Consider the following 12127-nt stretch of genomic DNA (forward strand, 5'->3'; position numbering starts at 1 on the left):
CCTGTTACTTGACTGTTCTCCGGCTAGAGCTTGGTTGTTGTCCCCTTGCTTGGATGTCTGGTTGCCATGGGGCGTTCTTTGTTTGTTCTGGTTAACCAATCTTGTTTGTTCTTGTTAAATATATTTGATGAAAAATGCCGATGTCATACGATTCAACGGCGGTTAGTCTGGCATGAGCGCTCCATGCCGCGCCATATCGCCTTCTAGTCCGTGCCGCTATCTTTTTAGCCGTCATCATCACCAAGAGAAACACACGCGAGCTTTGTCATCTTCTCACATCTCTGATGGCTCTGTCTCACCCATCTCAGCAGCGATTCGCCTCTGGATTCCGTAACGCGCACCACACTTTCAGGGACATTCATTAAATTCAGTTCAATTCAATATTTATTTTTCCAGAAAGTGCCTGGAGGGTCTTCTTGGCTAAAAGCCGCTCATGCAGCTCGACAAAGGCCAAGAAGACCGTTACATAGCAGTATTAGTAACATCATAAAATATTTAAAACAGACATGTTACCTCTAATTTGCAACAATAATTAAATATTTTATACAAGATCCTTAGTACTGAAATTATAGCAGGTAAACAACATAAGTGAAACAACATATGTCAGAAAACAGATTTCGAGAAACGTGGCAACAGCATTGTACAATCAATTAGTAAAAAAATCGAAGTTCTAAGTTATATGTAAGTAAATTCTGCCCACGGACAGATAACCGCCAAAAGCGTGGGTGACCGCCACTGACTCTCGCGCTGCACTACAATCGATAAAGTCGTCAGGAATCCTTCAGGAGCAGATCGTCGACAACAGATTACACGCCGATACCTGTGAGCTACGTCCCCATGTTTTGCTGGAGTGGTTACCTGCTCCCGGCGTCCTCGTAGGCAACAATCTCGCTCTCGCATGGCGACACCTGCTTGCTACTACCCATACTCTTTTCTGGTAGTGATGGCGCGATACTTCTGGCTACTAAATCCTGGCAGACGCAATGCGTTGTGTGGTGTGATCTGCAGCGTTAGTATAGGCGCCTTCTTCGCATCGACCCAACTTGTAAGTTCCGCATGCGAGGCAATTTAGAAAGATGTGACCGCAACTGCCTGCACCGAATTCGGCTGGATGTTGCCCTCACTAAATTGCATCTTCATGTGCATCAAACTGCCTCAAACTGGTGCTCTGTGCCCGACATGGGGTGTGCGCGAGGATCTTCGACACTTTATCTGCCGCTGCTAAATATTTAATAACCATCGCAAGGCACTGTTAAGTGCTTTAGGACTCCGTCATGACGTTTCCGTGCTCTTGGAGCATGTCGTTGTGCCCTGGAGTGACGCCGCTTCGGATTCGCGAGGGACAAAAACATTAATAATTTTTCTTAGACACACTGGTTTGATAGAGGTAATCATTTGTTGTAAGCATGTGATAGTGCGCTTGATTTCTCCCTTCACCCTTTCTTTCTTTCCTTTTCATCTCTTTTTCACCCTCTTCTTCTCCTCTTCTCTTCTTTCACCCTCACCTGGCATAGCATGCTAGGCTAACAACCAGGCAGACCTCCCCTGTATTCATTGAAATCTTTCTGTCTCTTGCCTCCCCATCATGAACAAAAAATGGAATCTCCCTGATCCATAAGTCCGAATGGCAGAATCATTAACTTCAAATCACAGATGGAATTGATAACTAATCGATAACGTACTCTTATTTATCTACTCAAACGCCTCTCAGCGCTTCAGTGGATTTCTAATTCAACATGAGGAGAGTAATTATTATTGTCTTCCTGTTTTCGCTCATTTTGATCTTCCTAGATATGTAGCGTTTTTCATATTAACCTTTTTATTGTCCTAACTTGCTTACACTTTTCTGTATGCGTGAATACGAGACACGTAATTCTTGAGTGCACTGTTTGAATAGATCATGTCATCGATCTTGCTCGCCAAATTGCTACAGTCTCAAGAGGACAGTGACTGTACTGAAATTAAATAAACATTTAGGACTGATGAATTAGTTTTCCGCGAAAACAAAGGTGGGGATGCCTTTAAAACTGGATTAATATGCGTGAACTGCTTTGGGCGCGACCGCACATATATCTGTAGGTTTCCAGTGAATTCGGCTCCCGTCACCACGTAACGCACGTGGCGCTGACGTCACGCCGGCAAACTAGAGCTTGGGTACCCTATTCGGTCTGCTGGATTCGCACTGCTTGCGCTGCCGGCTGTTGTCTTCAGTTTATGGTTTATGGTTTACGGGGATTTAACATCCCAAAGAGCCTGAGACTATGAGAGAAGCCATAGCGGAGGGCTCCAGAGATGTCTTGAGTGGTCTTGTCCGCCGACCTCGTAAATTGCGGCAACCGCGAACGCCTGGGCGCACAAACACGATCGGGACCTCCTGAATTTTTGCTCCTCCCCTGCTGCAGGCCGCCGCGATGGTTCAGTGGTTATGGTGCTCGGCTGCTGACCCGAAAGACGCGGGTTCGATCCCGGCCGCGGCGGTTGAATTTCTTTGGAGGAGAAATTCTAGAGGCCCGTGTGCTGTGCGATGTCAGTGAACGGTAAAGAACCTGTGATGGTCGAAATTTCCGGAGACCAGGCCCCTCACAGCCTGGGTCACTTTCCGACGGTAAAGCCCATTAACCATAGAGTTCCGCTGTAGACGTCCCACCTCACGACGCCTGTGAAAGGCTGTGTCCGTCATCACTGTACCAACAAGGAAGCACCGTTCACACCTGTGACACCGTTAGGGAAGGCAGATATTAAAAAGGGATTTTCTTTTCAGGATGCCGCAGAGTTCTCTATCACTGCTACTTGTGTCCTACTTTTTTTCTGATACTTCTTTGCGCAGTCCATTTTTATAAATCTTGCAAAAATCAAGTTTCTATCCTGATTTCTACTTTTTCTGCCGCGGGATGGTTAAGGCGCCCACAAATAACTGAGCAGTTACAGTGCCAGCAGGTATTTCTGTTCCATTGTTACTGAAAAGAAATAGAACGCAGGTTTTCGAAGCAGTAGAGGGTGTGCCCGTAGTTGGATTTAAGAGGACCAGTAAAATATTCCATTCCTTGGAGAGTAATGTAGTCAGCAACTCTGAACTCTGGCAACATCTTAATGGAGGGGAAATACAAAAACCGCCCGGGATGTCAGCGCATGGTAAAGAACTCCAAGTGGTCGAAATTTATCCGGCATTCTTACCTCAGCGACCATAGCATACCATACCATACCATACCATACCATACCATACCATACCATACCATACCTCAGCGAGTCTGTGAAGCGATGAAAAAAAGACGCGATGAGATATCGTGGCAAAACCTTTCTCCCTCCAAAAAGATTCGCCGGTACGCATTCTATGGTAACTCCAAATTGTTGTAAATTTTTTCTCTTCCAATTTTTTCTTCGCAAATTGCGGTGTGACTTACAGTGCGTCTTCCATCGCTTTCGCTGCTGCGAGGACCCCATCTTTACTATACGGCGTGATTTGGAAGCCCACAAAGCCATAGAGGGGGTCTGACGCTTGGGGAGCCATTCGGTCAGGGTTTGCTTGTTTGTGATAGTCATGGATACTCTGCAATGAAAGAGCGCAAAAAAATGATAAGATTCGAATTTCGTCTGTAGGTAGATGTTTGGCACAGCCATGAATTTTTTTTTATTATAGCCTGATTAGAGATGTTGCTCATCTAGCAAAAAACTACGAGCACCTTAACGGTTCTTTTCATGCCAAATGCACCACACTCTGCGTTTGATATCATTTTTTTTCTGAAAATTCCTAGCTCTTAATCACTCTAACTTCCTTAAATGTTCTATGAGAAGTCTTTAAGGTCATGGGAAAGCCCATTCAATTTTCCTCCCAAACGCAAAAGTATGTCATTAAAAATTCCCTGAAAAGTAGTAATTATTCTTTTATGCACGACAATTTTCCTTAATAATAATGAGCAACTTTATCAACCACCTATAATTTGCCAGTAGAAAGTTATGTATTTATTTAGTTGATTATTTTAGCCTAATATGTAGAATTTTCACCAGTAATGGAAAAAGCTGCTCTCCTTTCCCGGGCCATGTAATACAGAGTAAAAATGTGACGACTCGAATACAACAGACTAAGTTTAGGAACGAAAATCCCAAGTTGGAAAGAATGCGAACTGCCGTGTATTGAGCCTTAACTCGCATAGGGAGGTGGTCCAGGTCAAAATTCAAAACGCAACGCGTTACATAGCTAACATAATCGGAATTGGAATTATGGACAGCGATTTTTATAGCAGTTTTTTGTTTCATGGCAAAGAAAATTTTGCTGTTGAACGCCATCATCACCGGGTATGGCTGTCCTGTAACGCCACTACACTGAATGGCAAGCTCTCTCGAGTTACTAAGAGGCCCACGCTGGCCGTTTCTTGCTGCACTTTTCGGGCCAACCCGGAAAGCTGTACAAACAACTTGGCTCTTTTCTGATTAAGTGAACATTCGAGTTCAGTGTCCTTATGTACTCTTCTGTCTTCCCCTGTGGGCCTGGGTGACATCAATTAACAGACCTGATTGCAAGTGCCATGTTCTCCGATTTGTGTACTATATCTGGCCACGTTCTTCGCCTTACATAACATAACATAAAGCTAAAAGTTTAGTTTTCCGACCACCAGTTGTTACTGCTCCTGAATAATACTGCGGACTTTGAAGGTTGGCTATAGAAGGCTAGTTTACCCAGTACATCATCATCATCATCAGCAGCAGCAGCAGCCTGACTGCTACCACGCTCCAATTGACCCTGTCCTGTGCAAGACGCAGCCACACTATCTTCTCTAACTTCTTAATCTCATTCTCCAACCTAACTTTCCGCCGCCTCTTTCTACGCTTGACTTCGCATGCAATTTAGTCCGTTGGCCTCAAGTTGTTATTGTAGGTCCTAATTTCAAACGCTGTGCAGTTGGATGGGAACGCAGCTGGAGAGGATCAAGTAACAGCAGATCTCTTAACGGATGGTGCAGAGATTGTCCTAGAAAAACTCGCCACCTTGTACATGCCGTGCGTCATGACTTCAAGCATACTAGAACTCTGCGAGAACGCTGATATTCAATAAGAAAGGGTATCAGGTTACTGCCCTTACCTTCAAGGTAACCACGAGGTAATCTCTAATCAATCTCGAGGTAATCTCTAACAATCTTAGAAAACTGTATATGACCAGTCAGGCCTTCGTAAAGGGTACTCCGCAACAAACCAGATTCGCACTGTTCATCAGATGATACAGAAAAGGGCAGAAAATAATTAACCACTACAGATATACCTCATATATTACGAGAAAATACTTGACTATGTCGAACAGCAGTCATACAGGTGCTGCGCAATAAGGCTTTAGAAGATCACTATACAAAAGTTGTAGAACATATCAGTAACACCTGTACAGCCAATGTAGTCAGAAAGCAATATAATTCCGGGGAGTAGGGTGTCAAGAACGGGTCCCGATCTCTCCAATCCTTCACAGCCTGTTTAGAGGAGGTGTCCAGAGATCTGGCTTAGGAGCAGATGGGTTATTAAGGGTTATTGGCGGATACCTAACTAACCTCCTATTGGCTGATGACATTGCCTTGCTAAGGTACTCAAGGGTTGAATTGCGGAGCAGAATTATGACTTAGGGGAGCAGACAAGAACATTACGCCCAAAAATTATACGAAGAAAACTAGCGCAGGTTTCAGCAGTCCAGGAAGGGAACAGGACTTTAGAATTGGTAGCAAGGTGTGGTAGTGGTAAGGGAATACGCACACTTATTTATTTAATTGTTTACACCGTACTACTAGCCTCACCTCTGAGACATTCACAGGATAGGGATAAATTATATACACACAAAATACATATGTGTACAATCAGGTTACTGCGGGAATGATAAAAAGAAGGAAAAACAAAACCCTGGCTGCAAAATATCTTGATTAAAACAAAAAGGCAATGCAATGCGATAAATCACGCAGAGAGAAAACAGCTTAAAAAGAAGAAATGAAAAACAGTGCATTTATTCTTGTTCAAGGCTTGACAATCCTTCCAAAAAAGCATGGAAAGAATTACGTGTGACAACATCATTCGGGATCGTATTCCATTATGAGAACAAAAAGTAACTGCGCAAAAGGACGGGACAAAAGAAAGAGCACCTTGCAAGAAAGAGCACCTTTTCTGCACCTTGCAAGTTGTCGCGTTTGTGCAATTTGGCGAGGAAAGATAAGCAAAAGAAAGTTGTGTGTGGCATCAACCACAGGAATAAGTTCGTACAGTGTACATGCAATGTAATTTATCAGATTCCACTGAGTTGTGGTAGGTTCTACATAGGGCAAACTGGCCGCTGCCCAACATTAGATTATTAGAGCATGCAAGTTCCTTAGATGATTCAAGGGGGCAGCATCTGCCTAAGCATTGTCACACTTGCAAGCATGATGACAAAAATTGTAACCCGCTTTTCGATAGGACTAAGATTATCGGACGCTCGAGGGATAAGAAAGAACGGGAAATTATCGAGGCCTTGGAAGTCGCGAGATTAGGGCCTGAAAAGTGTGTTAGCGATGCTTCAGTACACCTGTACCGCAAGGAGTTCGAGTTCCTTGATTCTACGAGATGAGCGTGGCTTTTGTTTTTGTTTTTGGGGGTTGGTGCGCATGCGCTTTGCTGCTGAAGGAAAGAGGAGTTGGTGAAATAAATCAGTTGTCAGTCTGCGTTTGTCCCGTGTGGTTCTTCTTTCTCTTGTCCCGTCCTCCTTTTGCGCAGTTACTTTTTGTTCTCATAATGTCATACCAACTAGCCCCTCACCGCACTCTTCTAGATCGTATTCCAATCTCGAAAGGCTTGCGGAAAGAACGAAAACTTGAATCTGCCACTAAGCAATCTCTTCTAGCTAATGAGCTCCTTATGATTTGTTCTCAAGTTTACCGAGTTATAAACGACAAGTACTTATTTTTATCTATCTTGAACGCATCATTTAAAACTAGAAAAATAAACTTAGGGCGCCAGAATTTGGCCCTATTTTGTATTAGTGGAAGACCAGCTTTGCGTAAAATTTTTGTTGGGGAATCGTTATGTGGGACTTATTATCAATGAATCTAAAGGCCTTTCGCTGAACGCTTTCTAACTGATCCATGCAGCGGCTATTAGACGGAAACCAAAAAATTATGCTATATTCTAGTACTCAACGAACAAGTCAAGTATAACCAAACAATCTAGTGCCAGGTGAAGCGGATGTTAGATAAAGCTTTAACTAATAAAGCGCAGTAAGTGCCTTAGATGTTATATACGAAACATGTCTATTCCATTTAAAATATGATAAGATCACAATTTCTAAGTGCTAAGGGGCAGATAGTGCCGCAGATGCGAATGAAGAGAGCGAAATAAAAGGAAGAATAACAATGGGGTGAGGCGCGCTAGGTAGGTTTCTCTCATATAATAAATTGCAGCTTAACAATATGCCTGTAGAGAAAAGTACACAGCAGCTGCATGTTACGGGTGCTCACCTATGGGTGAGAAACGTGAATGTATGGATGGAAGACTATTACGCAAGAGAGTTTGGACCGTGCAAGGTCTCAGGGCCACCGCACAGCCCTCATATTACGCGCATGTGTCCAGGCCGCGTAGGGCCATGGCACTGGCACCCCGGTTCACACAGCGAAGTTGCGGGTCCGGGTCCTGCGACGCAAGGAGGGCCTCCCATTCCACCCATGTAGCGATGGCAGGCTGTCCCTGCGGGGGAGGATCGGCGGGGCAGCCGAAGAGGATGTGGTCCATGGTGGCGTGCGATTCTCCGCAGAGTGCATTTTGGGGAAACATTGCGGAAGTATGATAGAAGCTGAGGGGTAGGAAGAGTTCGGGTCTGGAGTCGCCTCCAGAGGATTTGTTGGGAGTGGGATAGGCGGGGGTGGGGAGTGGGGTAGAGTCGACGGACAAGGCGTGCTTGTTGAGTCAGTTCTGAGAACGTGTGTGCCCGCTCCCTCGAGAAATCCCGGCTAGGGTGGCCATTTGCCCGGCAAGTAAGTCCTCGGGCTATGTTATCGGCGGCCTCATTTCCAGGACTGCCAGAGTGAGCCGGCACCCACACGAGCTCAATACGCCTGTCGGAAATTAGGGTGCACGTTCTCAATTTCTGCCACGCGGGGGGACGGATGCGTGCGCGGGCGAAGTTAAGAATGGCTGTTTTTGAATCGCTAACTATATAAGCCGCATTGTTTTCGGCATAAACTATTGTTTTAGCTGGTTCCTCTGCTTCTTCCGGGGTGCAAGGGGGGTCTATGAAATGCGTAAGGGGGGGGGCTGCTGGATGGTAGGCCACAGCTACTGAACGGTCTGGACGACACGCGGCGTCCACCCAGCACACATCCTCTGAAGTGCCATATTCATTATGGAGAGCTTTGGCGCGCGCTACTCGGCGGCAGTGATGATATTCAGGGTGGACATTCTTAGAAAGGGGTTTGAGGATAAGCGCTGTGTGCATGACGCGAGGGAGAGAGATGAAGTCTTTAGTGTGTGCGGGTATGCGAATTCCTGGAGAATCCAGTATACATCGACCGCTTTACGTGCCAGCCAGACGAAGGTACTGTGTGTAGCGATGTGCATCTATAAGTTCTTGTATAGTGTTGTGCATTCTTAATTTTAAGAGCCTGTCTGTGCTAGTGCTTTTTGGTTGGTTTAGCGCTGCTTTGGTAGCCATGCGGATTAGAGCATTGATCTTATCTTTATCCGCACAGGAGAGCTTCAGGTGAGGAATGGCGTAAAGAATGAGACTAAGCACAAAGGCATGTCCCACCTTGAGATTGTCTGCTTCGTCTAGACCGGCTCGTGAATGTGAAACCCTTCTAAGAAGATGGATGACGGAGTAAGTGGACTGTTTTAGTGCTTTCAGGGTACGGCTGTTTTCCCCCGTGTCCTGTAAATGTAGGCCAAGATTACGGAGGGTAGGTGTTTGTGGTATGGGAGTGTCATGCAGGTAAATCGTGATGGGGGAGGTAGGGACGCGGCTCGGGTGGATTTTGAGGAGTTGTGACTTTGTGGGGGAGCATTAAAGCCCAAGGCTTGCCGCGTCAGTAGCTATAGTTGTGGCGGCTTCCTGAAGGGTCGATTCTATGTCGCCATCCGAGCCGTATGTGGTACAAACCGTTATATCATACGCGTAAAGTGTGTGTCCTAAGTGCGGGATGCGGCTGAGAGCCTTGGCCAGGGGGATGAGGGTGAGGTTGAAGAGGAAGGGAGATAACACCACCCCTTGCGGGGTACCAATGTTACCAAGCCTGAAGAAGGGGGTCTGTATGTCATCAATATGCAGGGAGGCGGTGCGACCGTTTAAGAAGGCCGGATATAGTTGTAGGTCTTAGGCCCCAACTGCAGTTTTTGGATGGCCTGCAGGATGGCGCTGTGCGTAACTTTGTCGAATGCTGTGGTGAGGTCGGCTTCCAGGATTGCTCTGGTGCGATGTGACATGTCATTGAGGATAGCGTCTTAAGTCTGCAGCAGGGCATCCTGTGCCGAGAGATGGGCTCGAAATCCTACCATAGTATGGGGATAGAGTCCATGGGATTCCATGTATTGCGCGAGACGGGTGAGGATGACATGCTCAAACAGCTTGCCCAGGAACGAAGTCAGCGAAATGGGACGGAGATTTTGGGCATTAATGGGCTTATTTGGTTCAGGAATGAAAATTATTTGTCCTTGCTTCCATTTAGCAGGTAGCGCCCCCATTTCCCAGCACTCATTGAAGTAGTCGGTGAGAAGGGAAACTGAACGGTCATCTAGATTTCTGAGCATGACATTTGTGATTTGGTCCTCCCAGGGGTTGAGTTTCGGAGCTTGATAAGGGCTGCTCTGACTTCAACCTCCGTAATGGCGTTGTCGAGGGAGGGTTGATCGGAGCGTACGTAGTAGCGATATGATACAGTTTGGTCCACAGTGGTATAAGCTGAAGTTGGCGTAAGAGCGCTTGATTATTTTGTCGATTTTGATAGGTAATTCTTTTGAGTGTAAGCCGAGTTTGCTTTTTAGATCCAGTGGGGTCTATCATATGTCGTAGAAGATGCCAGGCCCTCGTGGAGGAGAGATTACCTCGGAATCCGTCACATAATTGGTGCCAGTTAGATCTACTGAGTGCGGCACTGTGCTCTTCTTTTTGGTTAAAGGGGAATTCTAATGTTCTGGCCTCTCTGCGCTTTCGAAGATTATCCAAGCTGGTAATTCGGACACGGTAGTTTTTAGCTTTTTTTGCGAAGTCATGCTGTCTAGTTAAGAAATAATGATCAATGCTCAGGGCCTCATTTGAGTTCGTCCAGACCGGTGTGGGAAGGTTGCGACCAAAATTAAGATCTGGGCTAGTGTCAGCAGTGACACCATTGCCGATTCTTGCAGGTGTGCTTATATCATTATATATGGACAGGCCGTGCGTCTGAAGGGTGTTGCGAAATTCCGCTCCTCTCTTGTTAGTGCGTGTGTACCCTCAGTCTACATGTGCGCAGTTGAAGTCACCTAATATAATGAGGGGGTCCTTTTTTGCAGCGTCGGAGGCGGCTGTAATGAGAGAGAATAAATCTGAGCCCGGCTGCCGCGGAAGGAGGTAGCAGTTGAGGATGAAGAGGGGTTGACATCTGTGAGTGGAGGGGATTAATTCTAGGAATGTGTGAGCTACCGGCGAGGTTAGTACATGACAAGTGTATGGTACAAAATGTTGGAGATACGTGGCAACCCTGGGGTTTGGAGTGGTGCCAGAGGGTACCACAGCGTATCCTGGCAGCGATAAATTTGTGCCAGCATCCTGAAGTGCTACTATATGAGGGGGTGTGGAGGAAGTAGAGAGGAGCTGCTGCAGGTGGTCTCGTTTGCGACGAAACCCCCTGCAGTCCATTGTAGGATGCTTAATTGAAGATTATTGCCCGTCAACTGGGCCATGCTGGAGGGTGGGGGGAGGCGGGCGAAGGATGGAAGCAGCTATGGGGTTGCTAGCTGGGATATGTGAAGACATTCCAGCAATTATTTGTGGAATTTGTTGTAGAATGTCAGTGGTTACCTGAATGATAATCGTTTCTGTAAGCTTAGTGATGGCGGCTTCAATGTAATTTTCAGTCTGAGCCAGAATACTGGCTTCGAGCTGTTAGGCAAAGTTTTTAATTTAGAATCCATGTCTGGAATGTCGTCTGGTCTGCGTTTCTTTTGTGTAGGGGGTGTTGGTGAAGAGGTTTGGGATGTTGGTGAAGGAATGGGTGCAGAAACGGTAGGAGGGATATAATTAATGGCTGTCCTAAGATGCCTTACCTATTCCCGCAGGAGAGCTATCTCTTCCTCCCGCATTGAGGCTTGGGGTGTAATGGTGGGTTTGGTCCAGGCTCGCTGGCAATCCTGATGAGGCACTAGCGGTGGAAAGTCCTTTGGCGTGGGCCCTGGTTGCTTGGGTTTCGGCGCGGTCTGTCTACGAGATGGAGGGGTCCTGGCTTTGCACGAGCCTGTGCCGGTAGGGTGGGAACTACCACACAGAATGCAGCTTGGCGTGCATGGGGTCTCTTGAGGGGTGTGCTTCTTGCCACACCGCGGGCAGAGTCCAGCCTTCGGGAGAGGGCACACGTCGTACCTATGTCAAGGTTTCCTGCAGTTTGCGCAGGCGACGGGGCTACCCTTGTATTTGGTGCAGCGGTGTACCACACACATATTTGTGTGAGGCATGGGACCTGAGGCAAAGGTCATTAGGATGGACGCTGTTATTCCCATGCGTCGGGCCGCTATAATGTTAGCCTCGGGGTTTCTGTACCGCAAATCTCTAAGGATTTCTTCAGGTGTCTCATTCCAGTACGCCCTGGAAATAACACCCTCGATTGCCGCTGGAAGGGCAGCGATGTACGCGGCTACCGGGTATTGCTGTCCATGTAAAGTGATTTGCTGAATTTTGAACAATGCCAGGGCTGTTGGCACCGCTACCGCCCGCACTGTGAAGGTGTTGTTAGTCGGATGGATTCTTATGTGCAACTCGCCAATCACTGAATAGCTAAGCGTCCAGTGAAGTGCTTGCAGGATACTGGGAGCCGGGCGCTTCTCCAGAAAGAGGCCGCCTCTCGGGCGAAAGACGACTCTGATGGTTCCCGCTGGCAGTGCGTTGAGTTGCTTACTTCTATGGACGACGGCGCGCGTCATGCGTAGGAGCTGCGGCGTCTCCTTG

General features: G+C 46.8%; 1 protein-coding gene across 1 annotated transcript in view; it reads right to left on the reverse strand.

The window, feature by feature from the left end:
• LOC149325081 (uncharacterized) overlaps nt 1-12127 on the reverse strand; it is a 462194-nt gene that overhangs the window by 403243 nt on the left and 46824 nt on the right. Inside the window, exon 3 of the mRNA XM_089564180.1 lies at nt 3402-3547. Coding sequence (XP_089420306.1) covers nt 3402-3547 — 146 coding nt within the window. The remainder of the gene's footprint in view (nt 1-3401; nt 3548-12127) is intronic.

This window comes from Amblyomma mixtum, chromosome 10 (assembly GCF_055824585.1).
Source record: "Amblyomma mixtum isolate Tamu chromosome 10, ASM5582458v1, whole genome shotgun sequence".
NCBI classification, from domain to species: domain Eukaryota; kingdom Metazoa; phylum Arthropoda; class Arachnida; order Ixodida; family Ixodidae; genus Amblyomma; species Amblyomma mixtum.